The following is a 15,623-nucleotide window of genomic DNA, read 5'->3' on the forward strand; positions in this document are numbered from 1 at the left end:
AAACAATAGAAGGACCCTGTGAAGCAGCCAGAGCTGTCTCCATTTCATTGTGCAGATGAGGCTCGGAGACAGTGCATGGCTTACCCACGGTCACATGCCTGTTCAGTGACTCCCAGAACAGTGTCCGTTTCACTCTGCAGAATATAATTCTTGCTGGTTTCTTTCATCTCTGTCTGGAGCCAGTAGGCCACTGCCCGTTGCTTACCATGGCTGCCTGATGCCTTTCTGTGTTGGGAAGGCAGCTTGGTGTCCTGGAAAAGAGTCACTTCATAGCTCCTCATCTTGGGCAAATTGCTTTGCTGAGACTCAGTTTAGTCCTTCTCCAAGTGGGTCAATACCTTGCCCACGGCCGCTGCAAGGGATGAAGGCCCTGGAGATGAGACACCTGGCACACTGTGATGTTGTGACTTATAAGAAATAGGTATTTGGTCTTCATCCTGTTTCTGGCACAGAGTTCCTAAAACCATAGGCATTTCCTAAGCGGTGACAATGATAAAAGTGCCTTTTGTTATGTTATTGAGGTGACTTTTGGCCCCAACTAGGATGGAGGCTGGTTGCCAGGAGTAACAGTCATGTGATGAGAAGGTTGGAGCTTTCAGGCCTTCAAGGAGGGGAGAGGGGCTAGGATGAATCAGTAGCCAGTGGCCAGTGGTTCCCTCAGTCGTGCCTGTGTAATGAAGTCTCCGTGAACACCCAAAGCACTGGGTTCAGCAAGCTTTTGGTTGTGAGCAGGTGGGGAGCTGGGGAGAGTGGCACACAGCACGGAGGCTCCGTGCCCTCCCCCATTTCTTGCCCTATGTACCTCTTCCATCTGGCTGTTCCTGAGTTATATCCTTTTATAATAAACTGGCACAGTAAGTAACATGTTTCTCTGAGTTCTGTGAGCCGCTCTAGAAAAATAATCAAACCCAAGGTGGGGTTCCTGGGTAACACCTGCTCTTCATTGGCAGCTGAAGAATGGGGGCGGGCGGTCTTGTAGGCCTGAACCCTTAACATATGGAACCTGATGCTCTCTCCATTGTGGACAGTGTCAGAGTTGAGTTGAATTCTTAGACATGGAGCCGGTGTCTGGAGACTTGCTTGGTGGTGTGGGGGGACTTCCACACGGACATGGGAATTGGGTTCTGAACCCCTTACACACCCACTCACTTCCAAGATGACAAGGAGGAAAGTGGTCCCACTCTCGTCACACACACTCATTCAGCATCCTCCCGGGGTGTGGAGACCTGCGCTGCCAGCGGCAGCAAGACCTTCTGAAGGAGAAGACAGGGTTTGCTGGCTGAGGAGAGCGTCTAAGAGGAGTGAGCGTGGAGTCCTGCGGGCAAAGGGCAGCAGACAGCAGCCTGGCCTCAGCCTTGGGCTCCGGCTCGGTGGGTCCCTGTATGTCTCTGGCTCAGCCTCCTCAAGAGCCTCACACGAGAACTCTGAGTTGTTGCTAAACCAGAGGGTTCTGTAGTGACAGGAGACATTGAAACCTGGATTCTAGACAAGCTCCCAGAAATTCTGACATAGGTGTCCCCGTGCCCACTTCTGGGACCTACTGTCTGGCACTGACATTAGCATCTTCTCTTGCCCGGCACTGCCAGGCCTCATGCGGTTCTTTCCTCCTGCTCCTTCCTCCTACTCTCCTCCTTCACCCCTCCCTCCCCCTTCCTAAGCAAGCACCACACCCACTACTCTGCTCTGAGGCCTCTCACCCACTTCCCACTGCAGTCCCTAAACAGCTGACTCAGCATTAGTAAATTGTGTGTGTTGGGGTTGGGGACCTCAAGATGACTTTGTTTTGCAATGACACGCAGGAGGTCAGCAAACTGGGTCACCCTCGAGCTGCAGAAGTAAAAGGAAACGTGTTGTCCCACTGGGAACGGTTGCTTAGGGACTTGCATCTCATCTTTTAAAAGATACATGACGTTTAACGTGGGTTTGTTTTATGATAAAATGGCACAGAAAATAGATAAGCCACGAGAAGGAAATAAACGTCCTCCGTGAGCCTACCCCTCCCAGGAGACACTTGCTAATATTCTGGTGCATTCCATCCTTTCCCCAAGTGTCCATATGAATACAATTTTTACGAAAGTTGAATGACACTATTTTGACATACTTTTCTCTTAATACATTATAAACCCTTTCTTTGCTATTAAATATTCTCCTATAGCATCACTTCAGTGGCTGCACAGTGTTCCCTTGCAGGGATGAGCTGTCATTTAACCACTCCTGTATTGTTTGCTATTTAGAGTATTTCCATCTTCTCCTCTAACAATGCTGGAATAAACAGCCATAAGGTTAAATTTTCACAACATCCTCGATTATTTATTTCCTTAGAATAAATTCCTGTGAGGGGCACTGCTGAGTCAGGAGGTCACAGATGCTTTTGAATTAATCAGAAGAACAGTTTGACAGGTCAGAGCCTCGGGCAGGGGCCCTGAGGCCTGGGGCCTCCTCACGGCTCCCTGGCCGTCATATGGGTGGTTCAGGAAGAGCCGTTCTCCTTCTGCTTATTCCCGTCGATAAAGTGGAAGCAGCAGGCGGAATCCGGAGGGGAAAGGGAAAAGGCCCTTCCCTGGTTTACAGGTGGAAAAGTGTTGTCCAGGAGGAGGCCATGGTTCACCGAGAAGCACATAGATGCCAAGAGGTGGGACACAGCCTGGAACCGGGTGGGGCCTGGGCTCCCCATCCAGTCCTCTTTATATTCTGTACACACTTTCCCACGAGCACAGCCTGTGACAGCTGGCCCCACAGTGTGGGCAGGCATAGACCCTTTGACCCACTGCCCTGATTGCTTTATCTTCCCAAGGGCCACCCAAATCACAGTTATGGTCACTGAGCCTTCATCGTAGTCCTGACACCCGTGAGTGCTTTATAACTGTTACCTAATTTGTATTCCTCCCAATAACCCTCCGAGGAAGGCAATATTGTCATTATTTTATGACCAAGGAAACTGAGGCTCAGAGAGAGGTGCCTCACCTCAGACCACAGAGCCAGGCTCACACCCTGGCCTGTCCCACCACAGAGCCTGAGGCAGTGCCACCTCCGCTCTGGGGCTGGCAGCGTTGCCGGTTTATCCACCAGTGCACCCTCTTGCAGTGACTGCACCCCACCCAGCCCAGATTCACAGTGTCCTTTGACCCTTCCAGGTGTTCCGAATGAAGGCCATCAAGCTCGGAGAGAAACTCCTGCCGGCCTTCAACACCCCCACGGGAATCCCAAAAGGTGTCGTGAACTTCAAAAGGTAGGACACGTTTGGCTGTATCTTTATGGAAACTGAGGCACAGAGAGAGAGGGACCATACACGCCTCTGGAACCACGGCCAGTCAGCGGCAGAGTGAACACTGGCCGTCACAAGGGCTCTCCTGGGCAGGTGTTTGTCACCAAGCCTGGTTCTTGGGGTTTAGGACACCCAAGACCTGATCTTCAGGGGTGGGGAGGGACAGCTGTTCCTGTGATTGTCCCACAACACTGCCTTGACTCAGCCCTCCAGGTGCCCTCCCTCCCAGCCAGGGTCAGGGGCCAGTCAGGCACACCATACCCTCCTGCCCTGAGAAGGTACCCAGCGCTGCCAGGGGGGTCTCAGGACCCTGGGCAGAGGGACTCCTGGTCTGCTGCCCCCACCCTCAGGGCTGGGTCTCAGGAGCCCAGAGTCAGAACACAGAGGGGCTCGGAGGAGTGTCAAACCCTCCGAGGAGGCAAGTATGTGACTGGCTGAGGTCATCTAAGCCAGTAACTGACTGTCCCAAGACCTAAACTCAGGAGTTAATAATTTTTAATAATGACATTGGGACTTCCCCTCTATAAAATAATAAATTCTCATGGCAGAACATGTGGTTTATATAAAAAATGCTGGATAAGACTGAAAAAAATCACATGTGGCCCCACTAATGAAAGAATCCACCAGTAGTGTTTCTTTCCTTAGCTCGGTCTTTAAACATTGATTTTCATTGGCCGCTTTCATCATTTCCCCTCCTGATCTGTTTGAGCTCGGCGTGTCAGCATTTGGAAAAACCCTAACTTAACGCTGGTGCCGTGTCACATATAGAAATTTTTTTATATTTGCAACCATAGTAAAACAAAGACTTATATTTTGATATTTATTTTATATATTTAAATGCCATTTAACAAAGAAAAATCAACCAAAAAAATGAGTTCGCGTGTCATAGGTTCGCCATCACTGAACTAGGATCTCTCTGGGCCGTCACTAAGTCAGAGCCAGAGTGACACAGCCAGAGCGGGGGGAGCCAGGGCTGCAGCTCCGTCCAGCTCACCTGTCCCCTCACCATTCCCCTCTCATGGGCTAGGAGTGTATTTATATCCACCCATTTTCCAAATGTGGCAACTGAGACCCAGAAAGGGAAAAGGACAGGGTCAGTCAAGAAAACTAATGGCCCAACCAGCTTTAAGATACATTGGGGAGCATGAATCTTGCTCCTGAACACCTCAGATGTGTCCTATCTTACCTTCTCTCACTCTGTTGCTTCCCTGGATTGCCCATCTCTCACAGCTTCTCTGGCCATCAAAACCCAGCCCAGATGGCACCTTATCATTAAGCCAGAAGCGGCCGTGCCTGTCCTGGCCTCCAGGCACTTTATTGCCATTCTCCTGGCCCTCGTCACACTTGTCTTCATGCCCCCCCCCCCACCCCCCGCAGGAGCTTCTCAAGGGCAGGATCCACGTCCAATTCTTTGTGCCTTTGACAAATATTCCTGCTAGACAGTGTGTGGGGGGTAAGAGATGAATAACAACAGTGGTCCTACCACTTATTAAGCACTTACTATGTGCCTAGCATTGTGCTAGGAGTCTCCACACATTGCCTCACCAAACTGATTGCTCACAGCAATCCTTTGAGGGTATTATCCCCATTATGAAAACAGAGTCTCAGAGAGATGAAGTAACTTGCCCAAGTTCTCATAGCTAATAGATAATGGGGCTAAGATTTAAACTCATTTTGTTACGATTGATCAGAAAGCTCTGCTCTTGCGGCCTGCCAGCCCGCCTTCATGCGGGAACCCTGCTGCTCCTGAGGTGGGTGGAGTGGACCCCTGGGAGACCTTGTAGAACGCACCCAGAGAACTCTCTGGGGCCATCCTCGAGCCTCGAGGCCCTCCTAGAACCCCGGGCCTGGGAGGAAGGCTATAACATTTCCATCGCACCAGACTTCCCCCTTCCACCTCCTGCAGTGATTTATCTCAGGGCTCTCAACCCAACAGGGGCTTTAGCCAGCTGCCTGGGCAGGAAGGAGCACACTGGAGGGGAAGGGGGCCCTGGGCCCTGGTGAGAGGCCTGCGGCTCCCTCTGGGTCCTGGGGAGGTCCTGCCCGCGGTCAGCCTGGGCCTTGCAGAGGAGAGAAGACTTGGCATCTTCTCTTACTGTCCTGTGGTCCGAAAGCTTTCTCAGGGTGTGACCTCACTTAGCTCTCACCAACATCTCTGAGGGCTGGGGAGGGGCCCTCAGGGCCAATGGAATCCCATCTCAGGGCCAGGGTTGACTCCCCAGAACTAGACACTTGGATCTCTGCTCAGATTCCTTTCCACAAACACTAACCCTAAAGAAATGAGACCAGCTGGCATGGAGCTGAGACACAAACACCCTTTCTTTCCAGCTCTCTCTCCATGCGCAGCTTCTGGGGCCTTGCTGTCTGGGGTCCCTAGGACCCTAGCTCAGGCACCCTCTGTCCTCTGTGCATGGCACTGCCAGTCCTACAAACCACATCCCTGGCTATCTTCATTACCCAAGTCCCGCAGAGCCCGGACCTGATACACACAGATCTGCCATTTCTGATTAAGAAAGCACATGTATTTGGGGGCTGTTGCATGCTGCCAGTGTGGTACACACATGTATGCACGTGCTGATCTCCTGGCAGCACCCCCTTTCCTTTTCTGCGTCGGAGTCTGTTGCTAAAAGTGCGTCCCTGTTCCCCAGGGAGAAAGTCAGGGATGTATGCGGCCCGAGTGGTGCTGACTCTGCTCTTTGGAGGGTGTCTGGGGAAGCTGGGCCACATGCTACCCTGTTCTGGGCAGGGCTGGCGATGGGCCCCAGCAGGAGGGGGGACTGGCCCTGCCCCAAAACTGTCGGTCAGGAGGACCCTGAGGGGAGGTGGTCCCCTAGTGAGCTTGGCTGCTCCTCCTCCCTAATGGGGAGGTGTGTCTTTGCAGCCTGGCCTGGAAGGTGGGGGCAAGAGTAACCAGGGCCTGTGACCTGCAGGGACACCTGGGCTATCTGGGAGAGCGGCAGCAGCCACTCCAAGGCCCTCTGCAGCTGACTCACTGGCTCTCACACACACATTACACTCTGCTGCCACCCATCCAAACATAAAGGCTCAGATACACAAGCTCGCCTTTGTCACACACACTCTCACATCCATAAATATGTGTGCACACGCACACACAAATATGCATTTTCATATGCATACGCACACTGAGGTACATATCTTATATATATACACTAGGGGCCCAGTGCACGAATCGTGCACCTTGAAAGGAACTGTGGGCCGAGAGGCTGTGGTGGGCACAGGGGCGGGTCTTGGTCCATCTTCCACCTCCCCGCCTGGCCCCTCCCGCCAGAGCCCTCAGTCCCCTGTCTCCCAGCAGCCCTGGTCCCGCAGCAGCTGCTCCCACACGCTGATGGCTCTGGCCCTGCTCACACCCGCTGATGGTGAGGAGCAATTGGGATTGCCCCTCAGGAGCAGGGGGAGGTGGAGAAGCCCTCAAGGGCCATTAGGGCCAGCAGCCACTGCTCGCACCCGCTGACGGCGCCGAGCTATCGGGACCGGCACTGGGCGCTGGCAGCAGGTGCAAGCTGTGGCTCCGATGCCAGATGTGGGTGCGAGCGGGGCCAGAGCCGGCAGCAAGTGCAAGCGGGACCACAGCGTGCAGGAGCAAAGAATTTTCAGTAACCAGCAGAGGTACACCCTGATGACAGCGACTGGTACCCTGCCTTGGTCTGGCACCTCTGCTCACCTGCTCCACCATCCCACCGGGGCCGACTCCCGCCATGTTCCATGCATGCCCCCTGGTGGTCAGTGCATGTCATAGTGACCGGTTGTTCGGTTGTTCTGCCATTTGGTCTATTTGCATATTAGGGTTTTATCTCTATAGATATAGTATTGATTTCAGAGAGTAAGAGAGAGAGGGAGAGAGAGAAACATTAATTATGAGAATCATTGATTGGCTGCCTCCTGCACTCCATCTACTAGGGATGGAGCCAGCAACATAGGCATGCGCAACGGGACAGGGAATCGGACCATGACCTCCTGGTTCGTGACTTTCTGGTTCATAGATTGACATTCAACCCCTGATCCACACTGGCCAGGGATACACATCTTAATAATTGCCACTGTTTATTGAGTTTTCACTGTGTGCCAGACCCAATATGAGCTGTGACATAGATTCTCTTTTGTCAATCTCACAACCACCACATGGATCCCATTTTACCAGTGAAGAAACTGAGGCTCAGAGAGGTGAGGTCTCTTACTCAAGGTCACTCGGAAGCAAAGTGAAGTCAGAATCAGAATCCAGGTCTAGTTGCAAAGTTAAGGATTACATCATACACAGGAGGGCACACAGGCACACACATAGACACTCTGCCAGGCTGGGGAGGGGCATTGTGGAGCGGCCCCTCCCACCAGGGGAGAGAACACGGGCTGCAGGCCCTCTTGCAGGCCTCCCAGGGCTGACCAGAGGACCTCCGGGCTCTGGATGCTGCTCGGAGAAGAGGCGTTTGAGGTTTGGATTTAGACTCAGCTCTGCCAGCTTTATCGCTTCCTGTGTGGCCTTGGAGCCAGTGTCTCCCCTCTCGGAGCCTGAGTATCTCCACCTACGAGATAAGGATTATGGTATCTACCCTCCCAAGTTGGAGGTGAAGTTAAAATAAGACACCACAGCTGCCTGGCACATATCAGGCACTGAATAACTCTAGCAAACAACACATAATTTACATGTGCATAATTGCATAATGATAAAATGACAGTAATTACATGCATAATTTATACCTCACAATGACTCTATGAGGTGTGGGTACTGTCATTTAACGGATGAGGAAACTGAGATCTAGAGAAATTAACCGACCTGCCTGAGGTCCGCGGGGAAGCCAGCATTTGGAGCCAGGCAGGAGAGGGACGGCACCTGCCCGCTGCCCGCTCTGCCCTGGCTGGCATGGCCTGTCTGCCAGCGGCTCCACTACAGAAAGCCCTCCAGGGAGGGTGAGCATTGGAGGGAGGAGGAGAGGAAGGCTCATGTGGGGGGAATGAGAACAAAAGACGGCTGGTGGCTTTCTTTGTACCTTGAATTTCTCTGCAAGGGCAGGAAGCGCCGATGATTCAGGAAACCTGCCCACTGAGATCACAAGCTGGAGAGCAGTCTCGCTTGTGAAGAGGGACTGAGTGGGGACAGCTTCCCCTTTCCTCTGGGCAGAGGTAGGGCCGTCTGGAGGGGAGACCCCTTAGGGAGTGCCCTGCAGATCTCAGTATGAATCCCACCTCCACCGCCTACCAAGGTGACCTTCCCTCTCTGAGCCTCAGTTTCCTCTTTCGCATATTGGAGTTAATGACGCTCTGCCTGTGGGCTGTAAATGAAATAATGATGCAGGCAGCTTGCCCAGTGCCCGCTGTCTGTAGCAGCTCAATAAACGGAAGCTGTTTTATTTATTATCCAGGAACCAAGTGTCCCCTCTACGAACCCATCCCATCCCACCTGCCCCCTGCCCCCAAGTCAGGGAACTGCCCCAGGAAATGGAGACAGGAAATGGAAACATAGAGGTGGTCTCCTCTGTGTTTCTTGAGGTCACCTGCCCCAAGAGATCCCGAAACGAGTGTCCTCTCTTTCTAGAAGCTAGGAGACATGAGTTCCCTGACTTTCCTGGAAACCACATCCAGGCCAGAGAATGGAGTTTAGAAAGGAGAAGGGGAGCCCCGGCCCCACCCCAGGAAAAGCTGCCACCTCAGGTGGCAAACTATGACCTCCCACACCCACGCCTGCCTTCCTAGGCCTCACCCTGGGAGGCAGAGGGACAGACAGGGGCCGTTCCTGGGAGCTTGGGCCATCACAGCAAGGAAGCAAAGGGCTTCCCCCAGCCTGCCTCACGCTAACTGCACCCTGGAGCCCCTGCAAATGGGGAGCTCACTCCTCCCCACTCTGTCCCCAACCCGTCCTCCACCTCTACAATCTCTTGCAGAGGGAGGTTGACCCCTGCCCCTCCCCCCCAAGGGGGTCATCATAGGAGAGGTCATCATGATGCATATGAGGAAACTGAGGCACAGGGAGAGGAAGAAGCTGGCCCAAGGCCATCCCCATTGTGCACCTTCCTCTTCTCTCTAAATCCCTTAAAAAGCCCCAGGACGGGGACTGTGAGGTATTGTCCTTGCCTACTTTGTCCAGTGCAGAAACTAAGCACACAAGGAGGAATGGTTTACCCGAGGCCCCTCGGCTAACACACTTGAACCTGTGCCTCCGGGCTGTGAACCCCTGGGAGGTTTTAAGCGAAAGTGCCTGGAAAGGCAGGTCCTTGCTTATTATTATGTAACTAAAAGCATGGGGATTAGGTGGTTAGGACATCAGCCCAGCGCTGGGTCCCAGCTGCTTCACTTGCCGTGTGATCTCCTCGGGCGACGTTACTGTCCTGTGCCTTGTTTTCCTCTTCTGTAAAAAGGGCAGGTGGCAGGGTTACCCGAGGCCCTGCCTCTGCACACCTCCAGAGAGGAAGGGAGAGGGAGAGAGAGAGAAACATCCATGATGAGAGAGAATCATTGATCGGCTGCCTCCTGCACACCCCCTACTGGGGATCGAGCCCACACTCCAGGCATGTGCCCTTCCCCGGAATCGAACCCGGGACCCTTCAGTCCACAGGCCGATGCTCTCTCCACTGAGCCAAATCAGCTAGGGCTGCACTCTTCCTCCTTGAAAGCACCCAGTGTGTGCAGAGTTCTTTGACAGCCTTGTCTGGCGAGGTGGCAGCGTGCTAGTATGCCTCATTTACTTTATCTAAGGTGTTCTTGAGAGGTGCATGGCTCACCGGTGAGGAAATCTTTGCTCCAAGAGCCCCTGCTTCTCTTACTCCTAACCTCAGCTTCCCCAGGGTCTGGCTCCAGGTGTGTAGTTGCATCAGAGCTGCCTGCCCGTCAGGTGTGGGTTCCATGAAACTCCAGGAGGGGGCCATTGTGTGTCCTTGGGCAGCATTGGCAGTGAGGGGAGAGAAAAAGGGCCTGCTTTTCATCTGCCCCTGTTCAGACCCTCCCTCCACAGGCAGGGCCACTGACTGTGAGCAGTCGGGTTGCCTTCAGCCACAGGGTGGAAATGGAGTGTCTGTGAGTCTTTATGGTCCATGACAGCATTACCGATATCACCTATAATTTAGCAAAGCACGTATGCCATGTTTTGGCCACCAAGACAGCTTTGCTACTGTCCTGCTCAAGCCCAGTCTTAAAGGGACAAAGACTATTGCAAGTCAGATAAGCCTGGGTTCAAATGACCTTCAGCAAGTCACTTCTCAACCTCAGTGTCCTCATCAGCAAAATGGGTTTATTACTAGTACAGACCCCCAGGGGGAGTAACTGAGATTATGTGGCAAAAGCTCTTAGGACAGTGCCTGGCACAGAGTAGGTGTTCCCCTACTAAGCAGTGGAGTTACCCTCAGTAGAGGAGCCAGCAGGGGAGAGGGTCCCACTCCCAAAGCCTTCTTTCCCCCTAATGGTTAGTTAGCCAGGGGGATGGGAGCTCCTAGAGCCACTCTCTACCCAGTGGCTCCCAGTGGCCGGTTAGCCCGCCAGCCTCAAAGCATCACCCTGGGATGTGGGGGTGACGATGGCTACTCTGTCTTTCTAGTGGTTCCAACAGGAGCTGGGGCTGGAGCATGACCGGGAGCAGCAGCATCCTGGCAGAGTTTGGATCCCTGCACTTGGAGTTCTTACACCTCAGTGAGCTCTCCGGCAACCAGGTCTTCGCTGAAAAGGCAAGTCTTCTCCCTGCTCCCTCCCAAAACAGCCCCTCCGCCTTCTCCCCACAGAGAGCAGAAGAGTGGGCATTCAGCCTTGCACAGCCACAGGAAAGGGTCCCAGATGGGCAGGGTGGTGTATGGGGAACACAGAGCCCCCTAAGTTACTGTGGGAGACATGATTGTACCCAATCCCAGGTGGCAGGGAAGACGAGCACAGGGACTAGTCGGGACCCTACAGAGGGCAGGGGAGAGACAAAGCTGCCGGCGTGTGTCAGCTTCTGGCAACCACCCATACGTGGGTCTGGGTCTGCAGAAAGCGCAGCGGCTGGAACCTAGGCACCAGCTCGAGTTGGCAGGAACGGGCCACCGGCTGCTAAAGCCGCCTTTCCAGAGACATTTAACTTTTTCCTGTGAGATCTGCCTGGCCTTTCCTTCCAGATGCCCGTCTAGCTCATGCCATCAGCAGGCTGGCACAGCGATTTCCACTTCCGGGACAGGCACATGGCCGCTTCTTCTCACTGGTGCCAGGCTGGCTAAGGACACGGGGAAGCTGAAAGATGGCGTCCAGGCTGCCATCCATTCTGACAGCGGCCGGTCCTCTGGAGGCCCTCCAGAAGGGGCAGTTTCTCCCAGCCTTGGCAGTCCCACTGTCTGGAGTGTCACTGTGGGTCTAACCCTCAACCCTCAGATGTCACTCGGGCTCCATGGCAGGGAGGTGAAGCCCTGCCCTCCAAGAAGAACCCTCAGGAGCGCCCCACTCCCAAAGCCTTCTTTCCCCCTAATGGTTAGTTAGCCGGGGGGCTGGGAGCTCCTAGAGCCACTCTCTACCCAGTGGCTCCCAGTGGCCGGTTAGCCCGCCAGCCTCAGAGCATCACCCAGCAGGCCCTGGCCCTGGGATCTGCATTTTTAACAAGCGCTCATGTACTTTTTGACACGGGGTTTAGGAGCACTGCTTATTCAGTGTGGGAATCCACCCGCCTTCTTGAGAAAACGCTTAAGAAGAGCAATTCAAATCTTTGACCATTTCCTCTGTATTGGGGCTCACTACCACCCTTAAATAGCCCATCACGTTGTCAGACCTTGTACGGAGAGGACTCTGCCTCCCCGTGACACTCCACCTCTAAGGGTCATGCAGTTACTTTAATCCACTTCCCAATGAATCTTACTGGCTGATCCTTTTTCCCACCTCCACGTCCTCCCTCCCCTCCAGCTTCCCAGTTGCCATTGCTCCTGAGCCAACTCCGCCAGGAAGATTGTGGCCGGCTCAGGATGGAGCAAGACCAGCAGCTCCCTCTAGTCCCTGGCTAGTCAGGAGTTAATTAGCTACTACTGCCTGAGCACCTACTGTGTGCTGGGCACTTAGAGTGTCTCTAACCCTCCCAACAGCCCTAGGAGTCAGGTCTTCCTGTCATCCTCATTTTATAGGGAAGGAAGCTGAGACTCAGAGGTTAAGGCACTTGTCCTGGATCATCCATCTGGGAAGTGCTAAAGCCAGGATTCAAATCCAGGACTTCCTGTCTCTGAAGCCCACGCTCGTTCAAGAGCAGATTAATACGACAGGCTTCAGGCTTTTCCTCCAGGGTCCGCGCTCTGTTTCTCTGTCTCCCTCTACATTTACATTCTCCAGCTTTGTGCATCCCCCAGCCATGCCTCCCACAGAGGCGATTATTGGCAGTCAACAAATTGGCCCAAATTCTAGAAGCGCCCGCACCCTCTGGGGGAGCTCATTTAGCCTGCTCCACTGCTTTCCACCAGGACAGCCGCGAATAAGTCAGGTACAAGCACATTCCTGTCCCCGTAATGGACTGCATTAACATAAATGGATGTGAGATCTGATGTGGCAGAGCAATGCCGTCCCCTGAAAAGAAAGGGCTGACAGTCAAAGGCTGCTTTCCCTGCTCCTTGCCCTGTAGGTGAGTCTGAGCATGATACAGTACGGTCCCCGCAGGCCTTTCTCCCACAGGTCTGCACTGGGAGGGTTCGTGTATCCCTGAGGGATAAGGCCTTCCCACTTTTATAGCCCAAAGCCCCCTTGCCCTTGGTATGCCCAAAGGTTGCAAATCTAGCTTCCTCTTGCTCAGGTGGGGCAGCCTCCGCTACAGGTGGCTGCATGGTCCCCTCCTGGTCCGTGTTGGACCCAGGGGCTGCTCCGTTTGGTCAGAAATTGTCCTGGCCCTGCCACTTACCTAGTGGGTAGCCATGGGCAATCACTGACTCTCTCTAAGATTCGGGTGTCTTGTCTGTTAAACTGAGCTAGTGATACCACATAGGTTGTTCCAATGATTGGAGATGATATATGTAACAGTATGGCTCAGAGGAACTGAGAAATGTTGTCATTAAAACCTGAGGTGCCGCCCTGATCGGTTTGGCTCAGTGGATAGAGCGTTGGCCTGCGGACTGAAGGGTCCCAGGTTCGATTCCGGTCAAGGGCATGTACCTTGGTTGCGGGCACATCCCCAGTAGGAGGTGTGCAAGAGGCAGCTGATCGATGTTTCTCTCTCATGGATGTTTCTAACTCTCTATCCCTCTCCCTTCCTCTCTGTAAAAAATAAAAATAAAAAAACCTGAGGTGCCTATGGTGTATTGAGCCCAGGCCTCCCCTCTGGAATGGTTCCTATGGTGTCAGAAAAAAGAACATATTACCAGGTTAACCATATGAAATTGCCAATGTTTGACCATTTCTGACCTATTAAAAAGGCAGTTTTACCTGGTACTTAGAAAACAGCTACCATCCCTTATGTGAATCCTCCCTCCTATGAAGACTCTCCCCGCCAAAAGCAACATGCAATGAGGAAGGGGTGAGATCAGAGGGGTTGGGGGGGCGGGGTAAGGAGCCTGGCAGACCCCAGGCAGAGTGGTCAGTGCAGACATGGTGAGCCAGGCCCCGCCCGCACAAGGGCACAGGTCAAGGCCATCCCCCCAGCTCTGGTTGGAGCCTGCTTTTGGCTTGACCGCTCCCCCTTCCTGCCTCCTCGGGGTCTGAACCAGCTGCCTGGTCCTTGGCGAGCTGGGAGGGGCTGGCTTCTTCGGAAAAGTGAAGGTGTGCCCGGTGTCCATCTCCTGGCAGGTCAGGCACATCCGCAAGTTCCTCAGGAAGATCGACAAGCCATTCGGCCTCTACCCCAACTTCATCAGCCCAGTGAGTGGGAACTGGATACAACGTGAGTACAGAGACACGGCCCCGTCCTTAGCGGGTTCCTGGCCAGCTTCCCGGTGAGGCCCCTGCAGGGCACAGACCAGAGTCACTCGCTCAGTGCTCCTGGGTGCCCCGCCCACCAGGTAGCTGGGGCTTTCACTATGGTTGTCATTGCTGTGGGGACGCCCTGTGCATCCCCCTCACACCAGCTGTCTCCAGCCTCCATCAGGGCTACACCCTCCATCTCTGTGCCCGCTGACACCTCCATCATCCCTCACCCTTCCGGCATTGCTTAGCCCCTTTGATTTTAGATTTAAAACTTAAGCAGAACCTACCTAATACAGCGATATAGAAACCACGAATCCACTGCAGTGTCCTACACGTGCCAGCACAGGTCCCAGGGCTTCCTGCTGTTCTCCGTGCAGAGGCTTCTCAGCCAGAGATGTTGGTCACCTGGTCACCTGTGGAGCCGAGTTCACAGCCCCCAGCTTCACCTGCTGAAACAAAATGGGTCTCGGGGGACACTCAGGCAAGAGTGTTGAAAAGTCTCCAGGCCCCTGGCACTGCCCCTGCTGAGAAGCCCTGCTCCACCTTGCCCTCCTGACCAAGGCCCCGGTCGTGTCTTGTGGTCTTCGCACAAACTGGTGGCAGCAGGTTCCATGGGCCCTGCTCAAGGGCCTCCCCAGAGCCCACACCTCACTGCCTCTGCCCAAACAAGGGCCCCTCTCCCTCTCCCACCCCCTCTAGCCCCAGCTGTTATGGCATCAGCCAGGGCTGGCGTCAAAGGAGACATGGGTCTGATTACTGCATGGCTGGGAGTGAGGGGGGGGTTCATTTTATCTCTTTGAGCCTTGATTTCCTCTCCTGCAAAATGGGAGAAGAACTGGAGATATGTTCTTTGTGTGCTGTGGAAGGGGTTGGAGTAATGGCCAAAAGCTGCAGGAAACAGATTTCAGTTCATCTGCTGGAGACGGGCCCATGAGTAACAGTGTGCAGGCAGGGCCTGTCCTTCCAGCCCCAGCCTCCCTGATCGCAGGTCTCGAGGCCCAGGAAGTTGGACCCAGGATGTTTCCCTGGTGATGACCTCACTCCCAAGTGGCCTCCTGCGAAAACCACTTCTGGAAACGCACAGTATTTTTAACCAAACATTCTATGAAATCCAAAAGTGCAGGAGAAAACGAAGGGTTGAATTAAGATTATGGCCACAGGAAGAGACCGTTCAGTAACTGTTACTGCTTTTAATTGCAAGGCCTGACTGGACAAAGAGATAAACTGCCGGGCTGCTGGCCTCCGCTGCTCCAGGACAACGCAGCAAACCCACAAAAGGAGAGGGTGTGGCTTCCAGCTGACAGCCACCTTGGCAAATTGCCAGGGAGCCCCCACCGAGAAGCATAATTTTCTTTTCAGGCTGCGCCAGGGGTCACAGGGCTGGGCCAAGTCGGTCACGTGTGAAAATTTGTTTCATATTAATAAAATATGAATCCACAGCCTGCCAAAGAGCAGAGGGGGTTACATCTGGGCGCCTGCTTCCTCCTTCCCGGGCTCTGGCGCCTGGGGTCATCTCAGG

General features: G+C 53.8%; 1 protein-coding gene across 1 annotated transcript in view; it reads left to right on the forward strand.

The window, feature by feature from the left end:
* Positions 1-15,623, forward strand: part of MAN1C1 (mannosidase alpha class 1C member 1) — a 128,706-nt gene that overhangs the window by 99,285 nt on the left and 13,798 nt on the right. The window contains exons 5-7 of the mRNA XM_070404397.1: positions 3,135-3,229; positions 10,809-10,935; positions 13,988-14,081. Coding sequence (XP_070260498.1) covers positions 3,135-3,229; positions 10,809-10,935; positions 13,988-14,081 — 316 coding nt within the window. The remainder of the gene's footprint in view (positions 1-3,134; positions 3,230-10,808; positions 10,936-13,987; positions 14,082-15,623) is intronic.

This window comes from Myotis yumanensis, unplaced genomic scaffold, assembly GCF_028538775.1.
Source record: "Myotis yumanensis isolate MYYU_CA2020_CCGP unplaced genomic scaffold, mMyoYum1.0.hap1 SCAF_2, whole genome shotgun sequence".
NCBI lineage: Eukaryota > Metazoa > Chordata > Mammalia > Chiroptera > Vespertilionidae > Myotis > Myotis yumanensis.